A 21,383-nucleotide genomic window follows, 5' to 3' on the forward strand; every position below is an offset into this window, starting at 1 on the left:
TAAATTAGTCTTCTTTTCATTGTAATCCTCTGACTAAAGGTACTCATGCAACTTCTTCAGATTTGCCTTTGAGTTTCTTGCACTAACTCTCTAAAGAGAGTATCTTTTTTTTTTACACGTATGCATGTGTGTTTGTGCATATGCTTGTGAGTGCCTATAAAATCCAGAAGAGCATCCAATCCCCTGGAGCTGGAGTCCCAGGCAGTTACGAACTGCCGAACTGCCGGGAACTGGATTAGGATCCTTTGGAAGAGCAGGAAGCTCTCTCCACTGCTAAACAAATTTTTCCAGCCCCTACCAGCTGTTCTTGTTCATTGACTTTAAGCTCTGCTTCCAAAAATATATACCAGGCAAAACACAGCTCAGTTCTTGCCCAGTATATACAAGGATGGCCATTACTCTGGCTTTTCACCAGAGAGTCTGCCCTTTCATCTCCCCATGAGACTTCAGTAGAATGGCCTTTATGAACCATATCTCTAGCAGAATCCTGATTATGATATCTTCAGTCATCTGTAAGAAGTTCCATGCTGGGGAGACGGCTCCATAGGTAAAGAGCTCACTACTCAAGCATGAGACCTGATTTCAGATCCCCAACCCTCCCATGAAGAAGCCAGGAGTGGCGTGCATCTGTAACCCTGGCGCTGAGATGGTTAGGGAAATTGCGGTGATGGAGGCAGTGGATCCTCAGAGCTCTCTGGCAGTCCAGAATAACCAACTTGTGAGCTCTGGGCTTGGGAAGAAACTTGTCAAAACAAAACAAAACTCACAAAATAAAACAAAATTTCTTCTCACTGAATCCTCAACAGAATCTTCTTAATCCTCCATTTATGGAAACACAACCTGCTTGCTCCCCAGCATCCTTTTCAAAACTGCTTCAGCCTCTAACCTATTTCCTGGCTCCAAAGCTGCTTTCACAGTTTTGACATTTGTTATTGCAACACCCTGCTTCTCTGGTCCCAATTTCCTGACTTACTTTGTTATATGATAGAATAGCCGAAACTGGGGGATTTATAAAATACTTCTGGAGGGATGCCGAGACTGAGGCACTAGTGTATGGTGAAGGATGTCTTGTTTCATTGTCCCATGGCAGAAGGTGCAGGAAGATGGTGAGAGACGGGGAAGGAAATTTTACCTGGTACAAATCAGGGCTTCAAACATGGTCCTCAGTGAGACTCTGGCTGAAGACTCGACTGCAACAAATACTGCTTGTGTGGCCCAGTATTTCCTTCCTTCCTTCCCTTTCCCAATATTTGTTTATTTATTTTATTCTGGCATTTATATAGAGCCTCCCCAGGTAGCACTGGTTGGCTTGGATCTTGATTTGTAGACTAGTTGGCCAAGAAACCACAGGGACCCACCTGCCTCTGTCTCCTGAGTGCTGGGATTACAGGTGTGCACCATCACACCAAGTTAGAATGTTATTCTTTTATTGAGTTACTACCACGTTCCCCAAATTCTACTTTTCAACTATTTTACTTACGTGTATGCGTGTCATGTGCTCCTGTGTGCAAGTGCTCTTGGAGGCCAGAAGGGGGCATCAGTGTTCCTGGAGCGAGAGTTACCCAACATGATATACTGGGAACTGAACTATAGTATCCTGGAAGAGCCAAGGATTTTTTTTTAGTGTAGTGAATCATGTTTGAAGTAGATAATAATCATGCTGTGATTACAGTCATTAGTAACAGAGATACCAAAATATTGATTGTTGATTTACTATATTAAGCTACTTAATAAAGCTTAATATAGTAGACAGAGATATTTCTATTGCAGGAACTGAAGAATCTTTAGTAAGTTCACCATGAATAATGCTGTTCTAAACGTGTCATGTACGACACTACATCACCGTAGCATCCTTCTGTTTGGTAATTAGTGTCTAGGATTGTTAAACTCTATGTATCATATACCTTTTTTTGATGCAGGTCTTGCTATCTAGCCAGGGCTGTCTTGGTGCTCTGATGTGTAGCCTTGAACTCAGTAATCCTCCAGCCTCAGTCTCCTGAATGCTGCAATAGAGATATGCAGTGCCATGCAGGACTCCAAGCTTTGGTATCCTATCCTTACCAGAAACGCTACTTAAGGAAATAACAGACAGAATGCTTCATAAGCTAACAAGAGCTTGAGACTGTGAGGGGTCAGGGTGGGGCTAGAAGAGTGTCTCGAAGCATAGCTGGTGGGTTGGCTGAGCAGGTCCGGGCAGATGTCCAGTAGAGGAGATAGAACATCTCCCCCCCCCCCATCAACAGACATTATTGATAGATACGCCATTCTAACCCACTCTTAGTGTTGGATATTTAGGGGTACATATCTTGACAGATAATTTACTGAACCCATGTAACTTTCACTAGGTAAAGAACTATGTCTATATATTTAATTTTTTTATGTTTATTTCTTGAGACAGAATCTTAGCCCAGGCTGGCCTTGAACTTGCAATCCTCTTGTCTCAGCCCCTTGAGCGCTGGGATTACAGACATGTGTTACCATGCTTGGTGGAACAGCAGAAAGAGGATGCGAAATAGTAAGACTATCTCGATGTATGTATGTTTTTGATAATTCAGTTTCTTTTATTTTTTTCATTTGCTAAAATAGGACATGACAAACATTCCATGGTTTACAGCCTTGGTGACGTGACCACCCTGTAGGCTGAGGCTACCTTACCCTTGTTTTTTCTGCAGCAATGCCATACAAGGAAGGACTTTGCTGTGGGGGATGGGTAGAGGGAGGTTGATGCTGCCTTCTCTTCTCTCCTCACTCGCTCTGAAATGGTTCTCTGGTGCAGAGGTGGGAGCTCAGAGGTGTGAAACAGACTCTGGACTTCTGTTTCTTGAGACACTGTCTCACTGTGTATCTCTGGTTGGCCTGGAACTTGTATGTAGATGAGGTTGGCCTTGAACTCACAGAGATCCGCAGGCCTCTGTCACCAAGTGCTGGTATTAACGGTGTGTGCCGTCATGCTTGGGCAGTCTCTGGGTCTCTCAGGGAGTGACAAGTCGCCTCTCTTCTCATGCAGGTGCTTCAGTGAAGAGTCCTGTGTCTCCATCCCTGAAGTGGAAGGCTATGTGGTGGTCCTTCAGCCTGATGCTCCCCAGATCCTTCTGAGTGGCACGGCTCATTTTGCCCGCCCAGCGGTAGACTTTGAGGGACCCGAAGGGGTTCCTTTGTTCCCTGATCTTCAGATCACCTGCTCCATTTCTCACCAGGTGGAGACCAAAGCAGATGAGAGTTGGCAGGGCACAGGTAGGGATAACCCCAAGGAGTGATACGTTCCAGAGAACAGTGATGTCTGTGAGTGGAATGACTGTGGAGATGGAGTGGAAAGGCTTTCTCTTGTGTCAGTGTGACTGACAACAGCTCACCCTTAAAAACCAGAGCCCAAGCCGGGTGGTGGTGGCGCACGCCTTTAATCCCAGCACTCGGGAGGCAGAGGCAGGCGGATCTCTGTGAGTTCGAGGCCAGCCTGGTGTACAAGAACTAGTTCCAGGACAGGAACCAAAAGCTACGGAGAAACCCTGTCTCTAAAAATTAAAAAAAACAAAAACAAAAACCCAGAGCCCGTGGGAAGTCATGAGTATAACAAAATGTTGCATGGTTCGAGATATGTTTACCTTCCTTAAGGAATGGCCCTGGGAGCGGGGAGGAGTGACCAGCATGCAATGACCATGTCTGGGTCTCAGAACCTTATTGGGTACAGCTCTGACCTTGACCCCGACTCCCCCCACAGTGACAGACACACGCATGTCCGACGAGATTGTACACAACCTGGATGGCTGTGAAATTTCTCTGGTGGGAGATGACCTGGACCCTGAGAGAGAAAGCCTGCTCTTGGACACGGCATCCCTGCAGCAGCGAGGCCTGGAGCTCACCAACACATCTGCCTACCTCACCATTGCTGGTCAGTGAGGCCCGGGGTGCGTCGTGTGTGTGCGTGTGTGTGGTATGTACGTTTGTGTGCATGCGCGCGTCTGTGTATGTGTGTGCGTGTGTGTGCTGTGCGTATGTGCGTGCGCGCATGTGTGTGTGATGTGCATGTGTGCGGTGTGTGTGTGTGCGTGTGTGGTGTGTGTGTGTGTGTGTGTGTGTGGTGTGTGTGTGTGTGGCCTTCCCCCGATTAAGCACATGGTTCCTCCTTCCCAGGATGTTGGTCAAATGCTATTTTGTTCCTTCTTAGCTGGAAGGCCCTTTGGCTTCCAGATCGAGGGACACGTGCCTGGACAAAGGCTCTGAAGCCATCTCTTCCCCTTTGCTCTCCAGAGCCTGGCTCCCCTCCTCTCCTCGTTATACTTCCATGTCCCTTCCCTTCAGATCTCTGCATCGCTCTCCTTCCTCGGTCTTCCCCTACCAGCTTTCGATTCTTGTGGCTTTCTGGTGTGTTTATCTGTCCTTTCCTGCATCCACCATAGCTTTAGGGGCTCACTCAGTGACGGTGGGGAGCGATGGTTTGGTGGTTCCTGGAGGCAGCTGCATCCCGGAGGGGAATGGGAAACGATGACACCGGTCCCTTTCTATTCCTGGCCCCACCAAAGCTGGGCCCCTTCTGCTTATTACCTTCCTTCCCTTGGAGACGCCTTTACCTTCTCTTCTATAACTATCTAGATTCTTTCAAGCCACAAGTCTTGGTGAGAAGGGCAGAGAGGCAAACGTGGCTTTGCTTACTCTACCCCTGTAGATTGGAGTGTGTGGGAAGTCCTAGACTTCAGCTTATGTCTCTGTTGAGGGATGGGGCTAACCAGCCTTCCCACTGCATTGTCAACTGGTTGGAGCCTGAGACAGGGTGCTGCCCTGAACCTCCCTTCGCTGGCCTCTCCACTGAGCTTGTCTCCTTATTCCCCAGGGGTGGAGACCATCACTGTGTATGAAGAGATCCTGAGGCAAGCTCGGTATCAGCTTCGGCATGGAGCCGCCCTGTATGCCAGGAAATTCAGGCTTTCCTGCTCGGAGATGAATGGCCGCTACTCCAGCAACGAGTTCATCGTGGAGGTACCCAGAGGATCCCTCTCCCTTCCAGGTCACCCGCTGTTCTTGGCAAAGAGCCGGGATGCACTGGACTCAGAGAGATGCTTGATGGACAGGGACTTTGTTGCGTTGAAGATTCCTAGACTCATGACAGGTGGAGGAGGAAGAGAAGGAGGGAACGTGAGGTGATAGTTAGGGTGATAAGACTCGCTGCTAAGCCCAGTGGCCTGTCTGAAGTCGGTCCTCAGAACCCGCATGGCAGACAGAGAGAACTGTCTCCTGCAAGTTGTCCTCTGATCCCCACACATATTACGTGGTATGAGCCCCACCCCAAATGAGAGAGAGATGGGAGTACCGAGTGAGCTTGGAGGGGGTGGAACAGGCCCTGGGAAGAAGCGGTTGTACCTCAAAAGCCTTCCCGTTCCCTAGGTCAACGTCCTGCATAGCATGAACCGGGTGGCCCACCCCAGCCATGTTCTCAGCTCACAGCAGTTCCTGCACCGGGGTCACCAGCCTCCTCCTGAGATGGCTGGACACAGCCTGGCCAGCTCCCACCGGAACTCCAGTACGTAAGCTGAGTGGGGACGAGGAGTGTGGCATGACCCCATCCCTATATCCTTGGGAACGAAGGAGGGCAAGGCAGTAGATTCTGCTTTCTGTGGTACCTGCCCTAGTGATGGCTGTGGGGTCACCTCTGCATCCCCCTGGACGGTTAACCCCACTGTGAAGGTGAATCCTGAGTCAGTGCAGGGCGCTCAAGCTTGGAATCACAAGGCAGTGTGGTGCGTAGGCATTTTATTATTCTTGCTGCCCTTCCTGCTGCCAGAGTCTAGTTAGCTGGGATCTAGAGATCTTCTGTAGTGAAGTTACTTATTTGGTGCCTGTAGCACACTGGCACTACCTGAAGATGCTACTAGGGGTATAAAGGACATTTAGGAGTTATGTGTGGTGGTGCATCCTTAGGATGCCAGCACTCAAGAGGCTGGCACAGACAGGAGGGAAGCCTGACTAGGCCATTGGTGAGATCTGTCTATTAAAAAGAAGAGAGAGAGAGAGAGAGAGAGAGAGAGAGAGAGAGAGAACAAAAGAAGAACAATGAGGGGGGTAGCAAAATGGTTCATCAGGCAAAGACACTTGGCTATCAAGTCTAATGACCTGAGTTTGAGTTTAAGCACTGGGACCTGCACAGTAAAAAGAGAGACTGACTCCTGCAAGTTGGGTTCTGACCGCTATACATGTACTGTGGGATATGCATTAACACACACACACCAAATAAATAAATAAATGCAATACAAAGAAAGAATTACAGGATAGCTACCCCCCTCCCGGAAAGAGTAGGCACTATTAAACATGTAATTGTATGTTCTATGTAAAATCCCAAGGACATTTCTAAACCAACACATGCCTAATGCTCTCTTTGGATGGGGGAGTCTTGCCCACTGGTGATGGTTCACTTTATCAGTGGCTCAGCATTTGTTTTCTAATACTAAGAGTTGCCTAACTACAAAAGAAAAAATAAAAGACGGGAGGAGAAAGCCTGAGTATAAAGAAAAAAATCAGCTCTGCTTCTGTCAGATTGAGGCTACCCACCTTTTGAGGCATGTTATGTTTCTACTGTATTTCATGCATCTATCTGTCTATCTATCTATCTATCTATCATCTATCTATCTATCATCTATCTATCTATCTATCTATCTATCTATCTATCTATCTATCTATCTATCTATCATCTGTCTATCTGTCTATCTATCTATCTACTATAAGGTTGACATCACACTATCTTATAACATGTTACACTTCATAATATAAAATAAGTCTTGTCCTAAGTTATTAAAATCTGAACGACGGTGGTACATTGCTGAAAGTGACTTTGGGGACCCTCTTAGAATTGTTTTCAGAGCCTGTTTGGAGGTGTGTTTACTTATTCTCACTTTTGGGACACACCTTGCTTTTGGCCCAGTGAAGTTAGCCAACTTCGCTATTCGTTTCTGTCAGGGTTGGCTCTGGAGATCATGTCAATGTTTTAAGTGTTAACTCTACCCCAAAGGCCACAGACTGTCACTTCTGAAAAGCAGCCAGAGGTCACAGGCTCCTTAGGCAATTCCCTGAGGAGCTCACGGCCACTAGGTCACCTCACAAACTTTTTGTTGGGCTGGATGCCAGGCTCTGCTCCCAGGAGTAGGCTCAAACTAGATCTGGGGGCCATCGCTGTGATCTCAGCCCCCTTCCTCTTTGGTTTGAGGTCCCAGGCAGGGTGTCCTTGTTCTAATTGCTCAGGGCTTCTGCCCAGAGTGCCTTGTCCTGGCTGGCTCCACAGACAGTGTCATCCCTCATCCCCCTGCTCTGGAAGGGCTGCTCTGATGCTGTGTGCCATGTCCCTCTGTGACGTACATCCAGCCTTATGTCCTGCTGGGATTTCAGTGGACAGCAGCCACCTACCTTCCTCGCCGCTTCCTTTACTTTGGCCCTAGTAGGCACAGAGGTCACCATTTTCCTGGGTCATTTGTGAGTAAGCTAGCTTGAGCTCACCAGGTGACACACTTCATTCCCACCTACCAAACCTGTTCCATACACTGCTTCTGACACCAAGGTGTTCGCTCCCCTTCACCTCCCAAGTCCAAGCCCTGCTGTGCAGGATTAGGGCTTCGTGATGCTAAACTGCTTTAAAGCTGCAGTAGGAGTAGCTCTACCATCTCAGGTGGAGGGGACGCCGAGGAGAGGGGGATGTAGATGAGAGTAGACATAGCTGTATCATCTCCTCCAAGGACAGAGGCTGATTTCCCTGCAGCTTTTTTATGCATCAGACAAAAGAGATCCCGGGGGGGGGGTGGATAAGAATGGTCAAGGAGGAGTCTGTGACATGCGTGGAGTTTGCACTTGTGTTCTGGAGAGTAACAAGCCCAGGCAGGCCGGAGAAGCATGGTAGACAATGAGGACTTGAGAGCAGTTGAGGAGCGAGACAAGATGTTGAAGACATTGCGCTACCACCTCCCACACTGTTTCACATGCGTCACAAGGGGAACTCAGAAATCTCTTGGTGGCTGACACCCCAGATTGATGAGAGACAGGTATCAATGGTTTTTATTTTACTTAATTTTTAAAATTATTATTGTTGTGTATTTGTGTGTGTGTTTGAAGTGTGTATGTGGGCACATGTGGCAGAGGTCAGGGGACGACTTTGTGGAGCCGGTTGTCACCCTCTGTCTTGACATGCTGTCCAGGGAGTGAACTCAGGTACCAGACTTGCTAGACAAACGCCTTTCCCTGCGGGGCCATCTTGTCCATTCTATCAGTGTTTAACTTTAAAGATCGCCATGTAACCCTATTGCTCAGCCGTTTGGGAGCCGTTTCTCTACTTTGCTTTTTCTGAGTACCTGAAGCACCACAGAAAGCTATGCAGAGGAATCTTATTAGAAAGAACACGGTGATGATGCGGAAGAAGAGTTGAAGTTGTCTGAGGGAAGAAAGGGACTAACTCGGGTGATGGGGTAGAATGGAAAGGATATTGGGGTGACTATTCTCAACATACATTATGCACTTGCATGAAAAGAGCCTTAGGTAACCCTGTATAATGAAATAACGAACAAAAAAACAAAAGAAAAAAGAGAATTCCTTCTAAAAAGATGAATAATTTCTTCAGGGTCCATGACTGAAAGAAAGGAAAGAAGGAGGGGGAGAAATAAGATTGGCACAGTGTTGTGTCCTTATATTTCCAGTCTCCTAGAGCTGAGGCAGGAGGATTACTCGAGCCCAGGAATCCAAGCCAACTCCAGGCAACAAAGCGATATGCCATCTCATGAAACCAAACCAAACCAAACAAACCAAAGCCAAAGTACCTAAAAGAGAAATAACTAGGAAGCAAGGAAGAAGGGTCAGTGGTGTGAGGAGAAGGAGATGAATGAAGCCGGACCTGGTGTCCATTTATATCAAATGTCTCCTGTGAGCTGTGGTGTGGTTGCAGCGCTGTGCCAGAGTCGAAATCTGAGCTGGGAGCTAAAGCCAAAAGGAGCCTGAAGGACCTGTGCAGTCCCAGCGTAGGCACTGGGAGCAGAAAGTCATCTCTTCTGAGCTGCTTTCTTCATCAAGGGGTGGCGTTATGTTCGGCTGTGGACAGGGCTTTCAACTGTGTCACTAAGGTCTCATGAACCATTTGCTAAACACCCCTTAATGTTGGCTGCAGCGGTCACTCAAGGCCAGAATTCTCCACGTAGATCTAATGCCGCGAGATCTGATGGGCTTTCTGAAGTCTGTGGCTAACTGAAACATTCTCCCAGCCTACTGAATGAATCCTAATGAGTCAGAACTGTTGGTCTACAGCTGGAGTGTTTGCGTTTTGTCTTTCTTGAAGCCACTTTGTGTTCATGGCATATCGTTTCCTTCATTACGTCATGGCCTCAGCGGTACAAATGCATCTGATTTGGGTTCATTTTATGGCCCCCATCAGTGCAAAGTCACCTACTGTGGCTTGCATTCTGAAAGTGGGATTGACTAGGCTTGGCCACAGGGGCCATCTGCTTGTCCATTGACCTGGAAACCTGTGGGGGGCTATTTGGGGCACGTGCACAGAAAAAGAAGCTCTGTCCCCTTTCCCCTTCCTCCTCCATGCCCAAGCAGTTGAGAAATGCTGATCCAACCAGGCCCATCTTTGCCTGGGAGCCAGTGCCTAGTGAGTCTGCCGGCCCTGCCCCCGCAGAGTTAGCTCTATTTGGCAAGTGGTCCCATATGGGCCGTGGGTCATGTCAGGATGTGAACAAGCTTGTCAGAGAGCCATCAGGGCGGCCGCAGGGAAGTATGTGGTGGCTGGGACAGCCCCAGCAGCCTTTTTCCACTTAACCTGGTTGGTCCTGGAGTGGTGGCTGTGTGTACATGCTTGGCTGCTGGCAAAAGGGGTCTGTAGCTGGGTGTGGGGCTCTTACGCTGTCTCCTCTATGCTGTTCTGTTTCTTAATGTGTGAGTTTTAGGATGCGGGTCAATTAGAGGCTGAGTTGCAATACGACATTCATGTACGGTTTGCTTGTATGACTGCTAGTCGCTGTGTGTCTGTGAAACACACCACACACACACACACACCACACACACACACACACACACACACACACACCACACACACCACACACACACACACACACACACAACACACACACACACACACACACACACACACACACACACACACACTTTCAGCCACAGGACTTCCTCAGGTGTGAAGAGAAGTGTGAACCCATGTGGCAAGTAGTGATCCAGCTGCCCAAGAGGGCTCTGGGCTTGGGAGAATACCTGTGGGTTCTCTTCCTCCACTTGCTGGCTCAGGGGTTTGCAGCTCCCCTGCTGTGGCTCCTCATGCTTCTCCGCGTGCTGTGTGTGTGTGTGCAGAAGGGGGCCCAGGTTGTGTTCATGGCTGCTTGTCGTGTGGCTCTCAGGGCCCATGCCTGTGGTGCTTTTGTCTTCCTTCAGGGGGTTGCTTGGCTTGCCCAGCTGGTCGGGAGTTTGGTGAGCCTGCCTCTACGGCTCTTCGGTGCTGTGCTAGAGACTCTGACACACCTCCCGTTACTCCTACTGAGTGAGCAGGCTGCTAGGTGGCTGGTCCAGGCAGGCGTGTGGACCACTAGGGGCCTGGCTGGGATCTGGGGCATGGCACTGTTTGTTCAGCTGTGTGCCCACTCACTCCTCATTGGCATGGGCCTCTGTATGCACATCTGTTTTTCCACCATCAGCTCCAAGGTCCGTGTGAGAGTGAATGTACCTTTCTGTTTCTCACTGCCTGTGAGAGTCCATGCACCCCTGAACCTGGGCATCAGAATGAGGCTACAGGGCAGGAGGCCTGGGGGAGCAGAGGTGGAAGTCAGGACACCTCAGGGGGAGACTGGGAAGGAGCAGAAGCCCCGCAGGACCAGGAACCTCAACCCTCCAAGGAGAAGGGAGGTGTCACGGAATAGAAGTGAGCTCAGACCAGGTGGGTAAGTGAAGGGGCCATTCTTTGAGATAGGAATCTGTCCCTAGTCTTGGGGGCAGCAACCGCTTTGGTCAGCAGGCTAAGCTGAGAGTTCTTTCTCTTCTCATCCCAGCCAATCCCCTGTAACTGCTCCCCTCTTTCCCTCTGAGAAATAGGTGGTCCGTGGGGAAGGTCCAGACAGAAAGACAACGTCTTCAAGGAGAGGCTCCGATGGTGGATAGGCTGTTGATCTCGTGTTTTCAGTCTTTGTCTTCCATCCAGAGACAACATGACTGCTCAAGGCAGCACTAGGCTGGGAGCCTTCTCCACACCACCCTCCTCTCCTTGCTCATCTCTCTTCCCTGCTGTGTCTTTGACCTTCGACAGCAGCCTTTTCCCCTTCCTTCCTGTTGACTCTTCTGGTGGGGTCTGTTTTTCTTCAGTTTCTCCGGCTAGTCACTTCCTTGAGACCTCCGCAAGGGCTGTCTTCTCTTCCCAGGCCTCTTCCCCTGAGCAGTCTCTTCCCTACAGCTCCTGTGCCTGAATCTCCCTGGTGTGCTGTGTTCACCCGACCCCTTGTTCTCCCCACAGTGGTCCCCAGTGCTGCGACTCTCATCATTGTGGTCTGTGTGGGCTTCCTGGTGCTTATGGTCATCCTGGGCCTCATGCGGATCCACTCCCTTCACCGCCGCGTCTCGGGAACTGGAGGACCCTCAGGGGCTTCCACTGACCCGAAAGACCCCGATCTCTTCTGGGATGACTCTGCTCTCACGATTATCGTGAACCCCATGGAGGTGAGTGCCTTGGAGAAATGAGGGATGCAGCTACAGCAGATACCCCTGGTGAGGCCCAGGCCCCAGGAGAAAGCTCTTGGTTTAGCTGCTGAGAGCATGGAGGAGGAAGGATGAGACAGGGGAAGAGATGGGGAGGGGTACGTGATGATGTGTGCATGTATCTTCAAGGAGAGGTTCTGGATGGTGCCTGTGTGCATACGCATCTTCAAGGAGAGGCTCGGGATGGTGTGTGTGTGTGTGTGTGTGTGTGTGCATGCACACATGTCTTCAAGAAGAGGCTCTGGTTGTGGGTGGGCTATTGAGCTCTTGTTCTCTCTGCTTTTGTCCTGTGCAGTCCTACCAGAACCAGCAGGCCGGTGTGGCAGGGGTTGCTGGTGGCCAGCAAGAGGAAGAGGACAGCAGTGACTCAGAGGCCGCTGACTCCCCCAGCAGCGACGAGAGACGCATCATTGAGAGCCCCCCACACCGCTACTGAGGCTGCAACTCTGCCTAGAGAGAGGCCTGCCCTGGGGAGACAGGCACCCAGGAAAGAAAGGGAGAGAGGCATTCCGAGAGAAGAGAGACCAAGAGGAGAAAGAGCTCTTATGCACGCGGAGTGCTCCCTGAATCTCAGAACCCCAGCGGGCCCCACAGGGGTTGCCCTCCTCCAGCCTGCCCCAGCTGGCTGCACTGGGAGAGTAGAGAGCCGCTGGATGACTTTGGCTGTCCTGTAACCCACCTATGGAGGAAACCCTGCACTGGGGAGGGGGACATCGCAGCCATGGTTGAGGTGGGCGTGGGATTGGTTAGGAGCCAGCTGCTGTGCCCTTCCCTACTCTGTCCTGACACTGGGCCTCCCGCTTCCTTTAAGGATCCCTCGCCTCTATTCCCACTTCACTCTGGGGATCCCTGCTCCTCCCTCTTCACAGTCTCCTCCTCTTGTCCTCTTTTCCTCTCCTGCCTGAGCCGTCCCAAGGTCCTACAGTCCCTGTCCCTTTCTCCATGGCCTGCTTCTGCCTAGGTTGTGGGGAAGGAGGAGGAGTGGGGGCCCCGGGTGTATTATATATAGTGTATATTTTTTCAGTGTTGTCGTGAGCGCAACTCCTGTGTTTCTGCGTGCAGCTCACAGCCTTGTATGTGTGTGTGTGTGTGGCATTGTCATGTCCAGGGGTGAGGGTAGGGGATGGGTGTGGTAAAGGTGGGGACACACCCTAGGGTTTTCAAATAAAACAACCAGAAAAAAAAAAGCCCTAGCCTGCTGTCTATGTGGCCAGTCTGTGTGATTGTGCACTCTCTGATCTCAGGGGTCATTTTCGGTCTCTGAGCAGGTTGAGGTGATAGGGTGGGGCTGGCTCTAGCTGTCATTTGGTGTGTGAACCCCTAGGTTTTCAGGTCCCTGGGAAGGGAAGATGGAAGGGGGGGGTCATGACTCACGCTGCCTTCTTCCCTCTGTGTCCTGGAAAAGAATGATCTAGAAGGGTGGGTAGATGCCCAGTGCACCAGTCCCTCCTCCGTGTTCAACATCCCAGTCCAAGCACACGACTCCCAGCTGGAAGGTCTGAGGGAGGGCCCGGCAGTTCTGCTGTCTGCAACAAAGGATCAGATATTTTTGCTGACCAATCCGTGACTCAGGCCCCAGGGACCTCATCCCCTGAGGTGGCTGCTGAATGGCCTTAGCTCTCTTCACACAGAACTGGTAGGATGGCAGATTGTGGTTTGTCCACAATCTTTGGGGCCACTGGTTCTCTCTGTCCCTGCTGCTGCAGACACTGCTGTCCCCGCCGCTGCAGATACTGTCCCTCCTGTACTGTCCCCACTGCTATGGTCACTGCTGTCCCACTGCTGCGGACACCGTCCCTCCTGTACTGTCCCTGCTGCTGCAGACACTGTTGTCCCCGCCGCTGCAGATACTGTCCCTCCTGTACTGTCCCCACTGCTATGGACACTGCTGTCCCACTGCTGCGGACACCGTCCCTCCTGTACTGTTCCTCCTGTACTGTCCCCGCCACTGCGGACACTGTCCCTCATGTACTGTCCCCCCTGTACTATCCCCACTGCTGCGGACACCGTCCCTCCTGTACTACTCCTGCCCCAGGCAATATTAGGGAACCACACTGTCGTTCCTTTCTGAAGAGCCTGCGAGCAATCTAGAGCATTATCCTTTCCCTAGTTCTACATGGTCCTTTGTAGCATCATGGGGTAGAGCTGAAGTTTTCTCATCTACTGATGCTCCATTCTCCGTTCCGCTTCTACCAGGTGCCCTGGGCCTAGCTCACAATTCCAGCCCTCAGCTGTATGTGGATGACTCCATGTGTATGTCTCTCACCCAGGCCCTTTTCCTCTCTTGTGTTCCCATCTATCTATTGGTATGAATGCCTGGCATCTTCTGCCTTTGCCCAAACTGCAAACCGCAGTCATGGTTACCTCTCCCTAGCCTTCCCTGGCAGTGTCCTGATCCAGAAAGCTGGCACACAGTCTAGATTCCTTTTTCTCACCCATCCCCGTGTGCACAGAGTGACACAACCTGTCATTGCTTCTTCATGCTGCTGCTGTTGCCACGCTGACTGGTGCTCTTCACCTCTGACCCGGTCGGTCCCAGGAGCCTCCTTCCTGCCCAACCCCTCCGTCTTCCTCCACTCCAGTCCACCTTTAATGCTGGGCCTTAGTGGCCTTTCTAACACACAGTTCTGCCTATGTCATTCCCTTCTTTGGAATCTTCCTTTCTGTCATGGGTTGAGTCAACCCCAGATGCCCTGGCAGCCTCTTAGCCCCTCTCCCTCTCTGGCTTCTTTGCCACCACCACCCCTGCACTCCTGAATGCTGGGCACACAAAGCACTGGCACTTCCTAGAGCTACACTGCTCTTTCTTGCCTCTGTGTTCTTGCATGAATTGCTCCTTCTGCCGGTCATGTCTTTCCCCCTTTCCTGCCTGACAGCCCTTCTCATTATCAAAGAGTCCATTCAAATGTTGCCTCCTCTAAGACTCTTCTGTGTTCGGATACGCTGTGGTCACAACTCCATGACAGCATGTCCTCTGAGGCTGTCGCACGTGTTTTCCCTGTATCCTCTACAACTCGTGTAGGGCCAGGTGCACACCGGGGGCTCGGAAAATGATGCACGAAATGGTGGGTGATCCTCAGACTCAGAGAAGACTTACTGGGGTAATGGAGGAGAGCTGCTCTTGTGACCCATTGGCCTGGGAAGCCAGGGGCTGGAAGGTGGACCAGAAGGTGCCCTGAAGTGTTGTTAGGACCTGTGACAGCACCGTGGGAAACAGACTTCCAGCTGCTCCGGCCACCCATCAGAAGGCCAAGGTGAAGGCCAGAGGCTGGAGAGAACTGAAAGATCTAAACTCTCCAAAGAGTACAGGAGTCTGAGTCCATGGTCCCGACTTAGTGCACCCAACTTTCTGCTCGTCAACTTCCTGGTCCTCACTCACCCTGGATTTTAGAGACTGAGGCTTCCCAGGCAGAAGGACAGAAGCCAGGCCTTACCATTATTTTTATTTGCTTTGGAGTCCCTCATGCTGTGACTTGGGCCTTGGAGCTGTCACTTTCAGTCATTCTTTGTAAATTCTGTACCATTACATATCCTGATTCTTGTTCCTGATCTCTTGATTGCCTTCTTACCTGACTTCTCTAGGGCTCCCCACCCCCTCTCTCTTTCATGTGCTCTCCCCTTCTCGTGTGTGTGTGTGTGTGTGTGTGTGTGTGTGTGTGTGTGTGTGAGAGAGAGAGAGAGAGAGAGAGAGAGAGAGAGAGAGAGAGAGAGAGAATAGAATTAGACAAGATGCCAGCTTCAATGATTCAGGGAAAAAGGGAAAAGGCATCAGGCAAGAGTCCAAGTGGGTCTTTATTTCTTGCTCAAGCTCTCCTGTAATATTCCCTAACCTCCCTAACCTCCCTTAAAGAATCTGGCAAAGCCCCAGGATCTCAGGTTTGGCTGGGCAAGTTCACCTAGTTCCAATTTAATTAGAAACAGCAAGCACATTTTCCTTGGCTGCACTCAAATTTTCCTCCTGCAGTGGGAGGCTCTTTCCTTCCTAAGTCCACTCATGACTGTGAAAATTACTTAGCTTACTCCATGATGAAACTCCGAGTTCTTGGGAAGCCTCACTGTAGAGGCAGGTGCGTCAACCACTAGTTCAAGAGCAAAGTGTGTCTTTCTTAGCGTTACCAAACCAGAGCCCTGGAAACTTGCCTTGGTGTCATCAGGGCGTGAGGACGCAAGTTCAGTGGAGGCGTGCCTTAGATTCACACTGCACTTTGGGGCTTATCGGAACCCTTGAGCTTCTCAGCCAATCAGCCCTCACCTTGGGGGCTTTGTTGGGAAGGGTTAAGAATAAGTTGGCTCCTCCTCTTCAAGGAGCTGTGGAAGATCTCAGATTCCTTCCAGATTTCAGTTTTTCAGGGACTCTCTGAAGTAGATTTATTAAAACTTCCAAACCAGTCACAATATGGATTTCCTCTGAGTTGTGTGAGGATCCCTTAGATCTCTCTCTCTCTCTCTCTCTCTCTCTCTCTCTCTCTCTCTCTCTCTCTCTCTCTCTTTCTCTCTCTGTCTCTCTCTCTCTCTCTCTCTCTCTCTCTCTCCAGCTGCCTCCTGAGAGAGAGGAAGGCATGGGGAAGGGAGGTAGGTGTGAGGGTGATGGGTAAGCCCTTGGCAGGCAGCAAGGAGGAGCTGTTTTATCTGCCTCCATGGTGCTAGAGTTATCGCCTCTCTTGCGACATCATCCCGAGAGTGCTTAAAATACCCTCATGCTACAAGAAGAGGACCGACAAAGCTCTAAATTTAGAGACAGTGGGTAGAAGGAGGGGGATGGAGACTCTGGGGTATACTGGAGCTGGCTCTGTCAGAGAAATAGGAAGAAGCCTGTGTCTGCAGGCTGTGCCTTCTAGTCCACAAGGATGAGGGAACCTCTCTTTCAATTTTCAGGCTCTAAGACATGACCCCCATTCCTCCAGCTCCTCCTATTTCCTTCATCAGTTGGTATTTTCCTTCCTTTTCCGTGGTAGGTTGCAATGTGGCTGGCTTGGAGGAGAGGCTGTTAACAGGTCTGATAGCCAATCGGAGAATACCTCGATTTGTTGCTAGGCCACGGTGAAGCATCTCCTCTCCTTCCGCTGCACTCTGGAGAGGGAAAGTCAGTCCAAAAGAAGGCACGGCGGCGACAGCTTTTAGACAACAGTGCGACTGTACTTCCAGAGTGCCAAGCCCAAGGTGGACCTGAGCTGTTCACGCCACCTGTCCCCGTGGAGCTGGCTCTGCCTAAATTACTGGCCCAATGGTCCTTACCGACTAAGCTTCCTTGGTCCCACCCTTTCTCCTTCAAGAGATTATCTCAGGCACTTGCTAAGGTCTGTTGATAAGTCAACAGAGTCCGGTGTGGATGAGCAAAATGCCAAGGGCATGCAAGCCTATTATGGGAGGGAAGTCTGCTGAGTTCTGCAGTGTGGTGTCAGCCCCCCTCCCAAGACCAGAGAAAGCAAAAGACGCTCAGCTGGCGTGAGTCGTGACATACTCATCCAGAGGACATCAGCGACAATTCCTCCAGAAGAAAGTTCTAAGAAGTCACCAAATAAGAATGCCCCATCAGTGTGTAGCCCTGAGCTTTGCTATGCTGCTGCCCAGTGCGACAAGTGGGTTTTCTAGCACCGAGCTGGAGCTAGGATGTTGAATGTCTCTATGGCCTCTGGATAGAAGCTTTGCCTCCAGAGTGAGAAGTCATGGGAGTTTAAGGAGCTGGAGCCTGATTAGTGAGAGACTATGTGGGAGGTTCATAGGTCTCTAGGGTCATACGGTCATGGGGGATTGTGGGTCTGGTCCATTTCCTTTTCCTGTTTGTTTCCTGGCCGTGAGGTGGGCAGTTTGCTTTGCCTTACATTCCCTGTCATTGCCACATGAGGCGGGCAGTTTGCTTTGCCTTGTGCTCCCTGTCATTGCCCCCTAGCCTACAAACTATGGTTCTGTCATGTCATGTTTTGGAAGCAAAGACTCTTTTATTTACTTACTTATTTTTTCATTTTATATTCCAACCCCAGTTTCCCCTCCCTTCCCTTCTCCTGCACCCCCCCACTCGCCCCTTCCCACCCAAGGTTAGGCCTCCCTTGGAGAGTCAACAAAGTCTGGTAAGCCAAGTTGAGGCAGGACCTGGCTTCCTGTATTAAAGCTGAGCAAGGTATCCCACCATAGGGAATGGGCTCCAAAAAGTCAGTTCATGCACCCGGGATAAGTCCTGGTCCCATTGCCAGGCTCCCAACTCCACAACGTGTCAAGCCGCATAGCTGTCACACAGAGGGTCTAATTCAGTCCTATGCAGGTTCCCCAGCTGTCAGTCCAGAGCCCCTAAGCTTCCACCAGCTCAGGTCAGCAGTCTCTGTGTTTTTTCTTATGATGATCTTGACCCCTGCCCCCCTCTTCGCTCATGCAATCCCGCCTCCCTCCGTTCAGCTGAACTCCAGGAGCTCAGCCCAGGGCTTGGCTGTGGGTCGCTGCCCCTGGAAGCAAAATTCCTTTATAATTACCTCAGGTATTCTAAGTCAACAGAAAGCAGACACTTGGGCTGGGCTGTTATAACAGAGTACCACGGTCTGAGAGACTTATAAAGTAAGCATTTATTGGTCACAGTTTGGAAGGCTAGGTTGTCTAAGATCCGGCACCGGTAGATCCAGTGTCTGGTGAGGGCTCTCTTCCTGGTTTATAGCTAGTTCATTCTTTTGTTCTCACATGGAAAGGAGCAGCAAGAGTCAGGGCAAGCAGCTGTATCATTTCCCAGAGGTGTATAGCTTCAGTTCCTTTTCCTTATGGCTGTGGGGAAATGCCCTGACAAAGGCGACTGAGAGAGAAATTGTTTATTTGGCTCTCGATTTTCGGTTACATCCCATCACGGCAGGTTACAGCAGCGGGAACTTGTGGGGCTAGACTTCTTGTTCTCACAGGCAGGAGCAAAGGGCAGTAAACCAACGCCCAAGTGCTGATCCTCCGCTGCATTGGTCCATTTACGCAATCCAGAAAACCCTAGCCAAATGGTCTTGTCCACACCGAGATGGGTCTTCCCACATCAGTTGTAATAAAGACGATTCTCCACAGATGAGCCTAGAGGCCTCCCTCCCACGTGATTCTGGGGTTTTCTACGCTGACAATGAACTCTGACCATCATTGGCATCGATCCCATTCATGAAGTCGCAATACCATGATCTAATCACTTCTCCAAGTCTCCAGTTACTTATATATATTATCTGACTGGATTTTCAGTGTATGAATGCATAGACAGTGTTTCTATCTGTGGTGTTAGAGAGAAAACCCAGAGCCTGTGTGTGCTGGGTGGTACTCTGCCACTGAGCTCCAGGCCTTCCAGTTCCCTCCCCTGCTGACGTTTATTTTCTTATATATTTATTTTTTTAAATGAACAATAATTTTAGGCTGGAAATGGAAATAAGCATCTGACCATTATATAGCTATGTAAAACCATATATTATACATATATAACATATACATATACCACACTGGTATGAACACGTATGAGGGCTTTGAGGAGTTGTCCTTTTTTCTGCTCCTGCCAGTTGAACAAGGTCATTCTTGGGCTTGCCTGACTAGAACATTCTTTTCTCATTCTTATTTCTCACAGTTTGCCGCCACGCCCCCATTATTTTTCTATTTCTCTCCAAGGGTTTGGCACCTGTCTCCCTCCTACTTCTTGAAAGTCATTCTTGTCATTATTCAGGGTTTATCAGGCTCTCACTCAAGGCCTCATCTCGCTCTTCACTACCGTCCTGCTCCACGGTGACCTTCAGGTCGCTCCACCCGAGCTGCTGACTTGTACAACTCACATTATTCTTTGTCTATAATAGTTCTTTGTTTGCACCTTCAGCTCCAGAATCTCAGCCTGGGACCTATCAATTCTTTTATTCACCACACCTAGCCCTTAGCCAGAAGCAAATATCTGAATATTACTTGGTTTTCAGGGTCTATAGTATCAAAGAAAATTCCAGACCTGACTAGTGTCCTGTAACTCTCCAGCCCGAGCTGTCCTTTCTCATGTGGATTGATATGATTTTGGAATGCTGGGAAGATGGAGAAGCCAGAGGATTGTAAAGTAGCAGGGCCTAGGGGTCTAAGGACTGTTACTAAATCATTGTGTTTCTGGACCCATTGCATTGTGAGAAAAAGAAAGATTCTTGCTGTTTAAGCCACTTTCTGGCAGGTAGAGTTTGTCATGAGACTCCAACCTTCACCTCTGTCTGAAAGCCTCTTGACTCATGGCAAGGGTGTCTGTGGTATCTTTTCCAAGCACGAATCTATGTATCGAAGTGATCTCACCTTAGAATCTTGCCACATTATCCTTATAGGGTATTTCCATCTTCTTTAGTAAGCTAAATATAATGGTTCCCTTAAAAAGGTGTTTTTCTTTAATTTATGGAACTATATTTGTTATTAAAGCTTATATGAGGCAATTACCTGTTGGAACAGAAGACCACAGACTGAGGATAAACAATAGAATTTTACTGTACTCACAGTTCTGGAGGCTGGGAAGTCCAAGAACATGGTACTAGCACCTAGAGAAAGCTATTGTGCTGAATCATAATGTAAATTAATTATTTTTATTGAAGACAAATGATTAAAAAATTTAAGCCCATTGGCCTATATTTATGGCTGACCTGATAAGCAAAGATCAAAGGTCAACAACAGCTTAGTCACTTCCCTGCTAACTTTTAAGCTGAATGGTAGATTTCTAGCTTTGGAGCATTCCCCATACTCTTTTCCACAGTGGCTGCACTGGTTTGCCATTCTGTCAACAGGACTTAGGGTTCCTTTTCCCCATACTTCCCCCAGCACTTGTCTGCCAGTTGCTTTGATGACCTTACCCATTCCGACTGGGGTGAGACGAAATCTCAAGGTTGTTTCAATTTGCTGAAGATTGTGAATATTTTTGAAGTATTTTTAGCTATGTTTTTCTTCTTTTGAGAACTCTGTCCAGATCGACAGCCCCGTTTTCAGTTGGGCCATTTGTTTCTGGATTATTTGTATTGAGTTCTTCGTATATTTTGCATTTTCATTCTCTCTCAGATGTAGAGCTGACTGTAAAATCCCATGGTCCTGTAGCTCCTGCCCCACAGGACCAGTTAGGCGAGCCGGGAACTGGCCTGGAGACTTAAAATCACATGCACACACAGACAGAGACACGAGGACACAGGCCATCCCTGATACACAAATGCCAAGTTTATTGTGCTCAGGGGCAGCTTATACAGGGCTCTGGCCACGTCCCAGCTCTCGGGATCTTTCAGCTGCAGATCCATAGCCTGTCAGTCAAGGTCTCGTGCTCAGAGCAGCTGCAGCCTGCTCAGAGCAGAGAAAAACAAGTTGTTTTGCTCAGAGCAGCTGCGAGCATAGGAAAAACAAGCCACTCACAGGGAATTCAGGTTCGGGGGTCCAGAGCCCCCAATAGCTCCCAACAGCGGACAATGATCCTCTTCCACTCTGTGGGTTTCTCCTCACTCAACTCACTGCCTTCTTAGCTGTACAGAGCTTTTTTGTTTTATGAGGCCCCACCTGACAATTTTGGGCCTTAATTCCTGAGCAAATGGAGTCCTGCTCAGAGAGGCATTTCCTACACTCATGTGTTCTAGTAGTTTTAGCGTTTCTTGTTTCGCTATGAGGCCTTTGATCCACTTGTGGTTAATTTTTGTGTGTGTGTATGCAGGAAATTGACACACGTGTAGTTTTATTCT

At 49.5% G+C, this 21,383-nt stretch overlaps 1 protein-coding gene across 1 annotated transcript in view; it reads left to right on the forward strand.

The window, feature by feature from the left end:
• Window positions 1-15,263, forward strand: part of Clstn3 (calsyntenin 3) — a 33,584-nt gene extending 18,321 nt beyond the window's left edge. Inside the window, exons 13-18 of the mRNA XM_075982826.1 lie at window positions 3,008-3,234; window positions 3,719-3,889; window positions 4,829-4,974; window positions 5,380-5,515; window positions 11,474-11,676; window positions 12,011-15,263. Of these exons, the coding sequence (XP_075838941.1) occupies window positions 3,008-3,234; window positions 3,719-3,889; window positions 4,829-4,974; window positions 5,380-5,515; window positions 11,474-11,676; window positions 12,011-12,151 (1,024 nt within the window). The 3' untranslated portion in view covers window positions 12,152-15,263. The remainder of the gene's footprint in view (window positions 1-3,007; window positions 3,235-3,718; window positions 3,890-4,828; window positions 4,975-5,379; window positions 5,516-11,473; window positions 11,677-12,010) is intronic.
• Window positions 15,264-21,383: the final 6,120 nt, after the last annotated feature.

The sequence above is a fragment of the Microtus pennsylvanicus genome, chromosome 8, assembly GCF_037038515.1.
Source record: "Microtus pennsylvanicus isolate mMicPen1 chromosome 8, mMicPen1.hap1, whole genome shotgun sequence".
Taxonomy (NCBI): Eukaryota; Metazoa; Chordata; class Mammalia; order Rodentia; family Cricetidae; genus Microtus; species Microtus pennsylvanicus.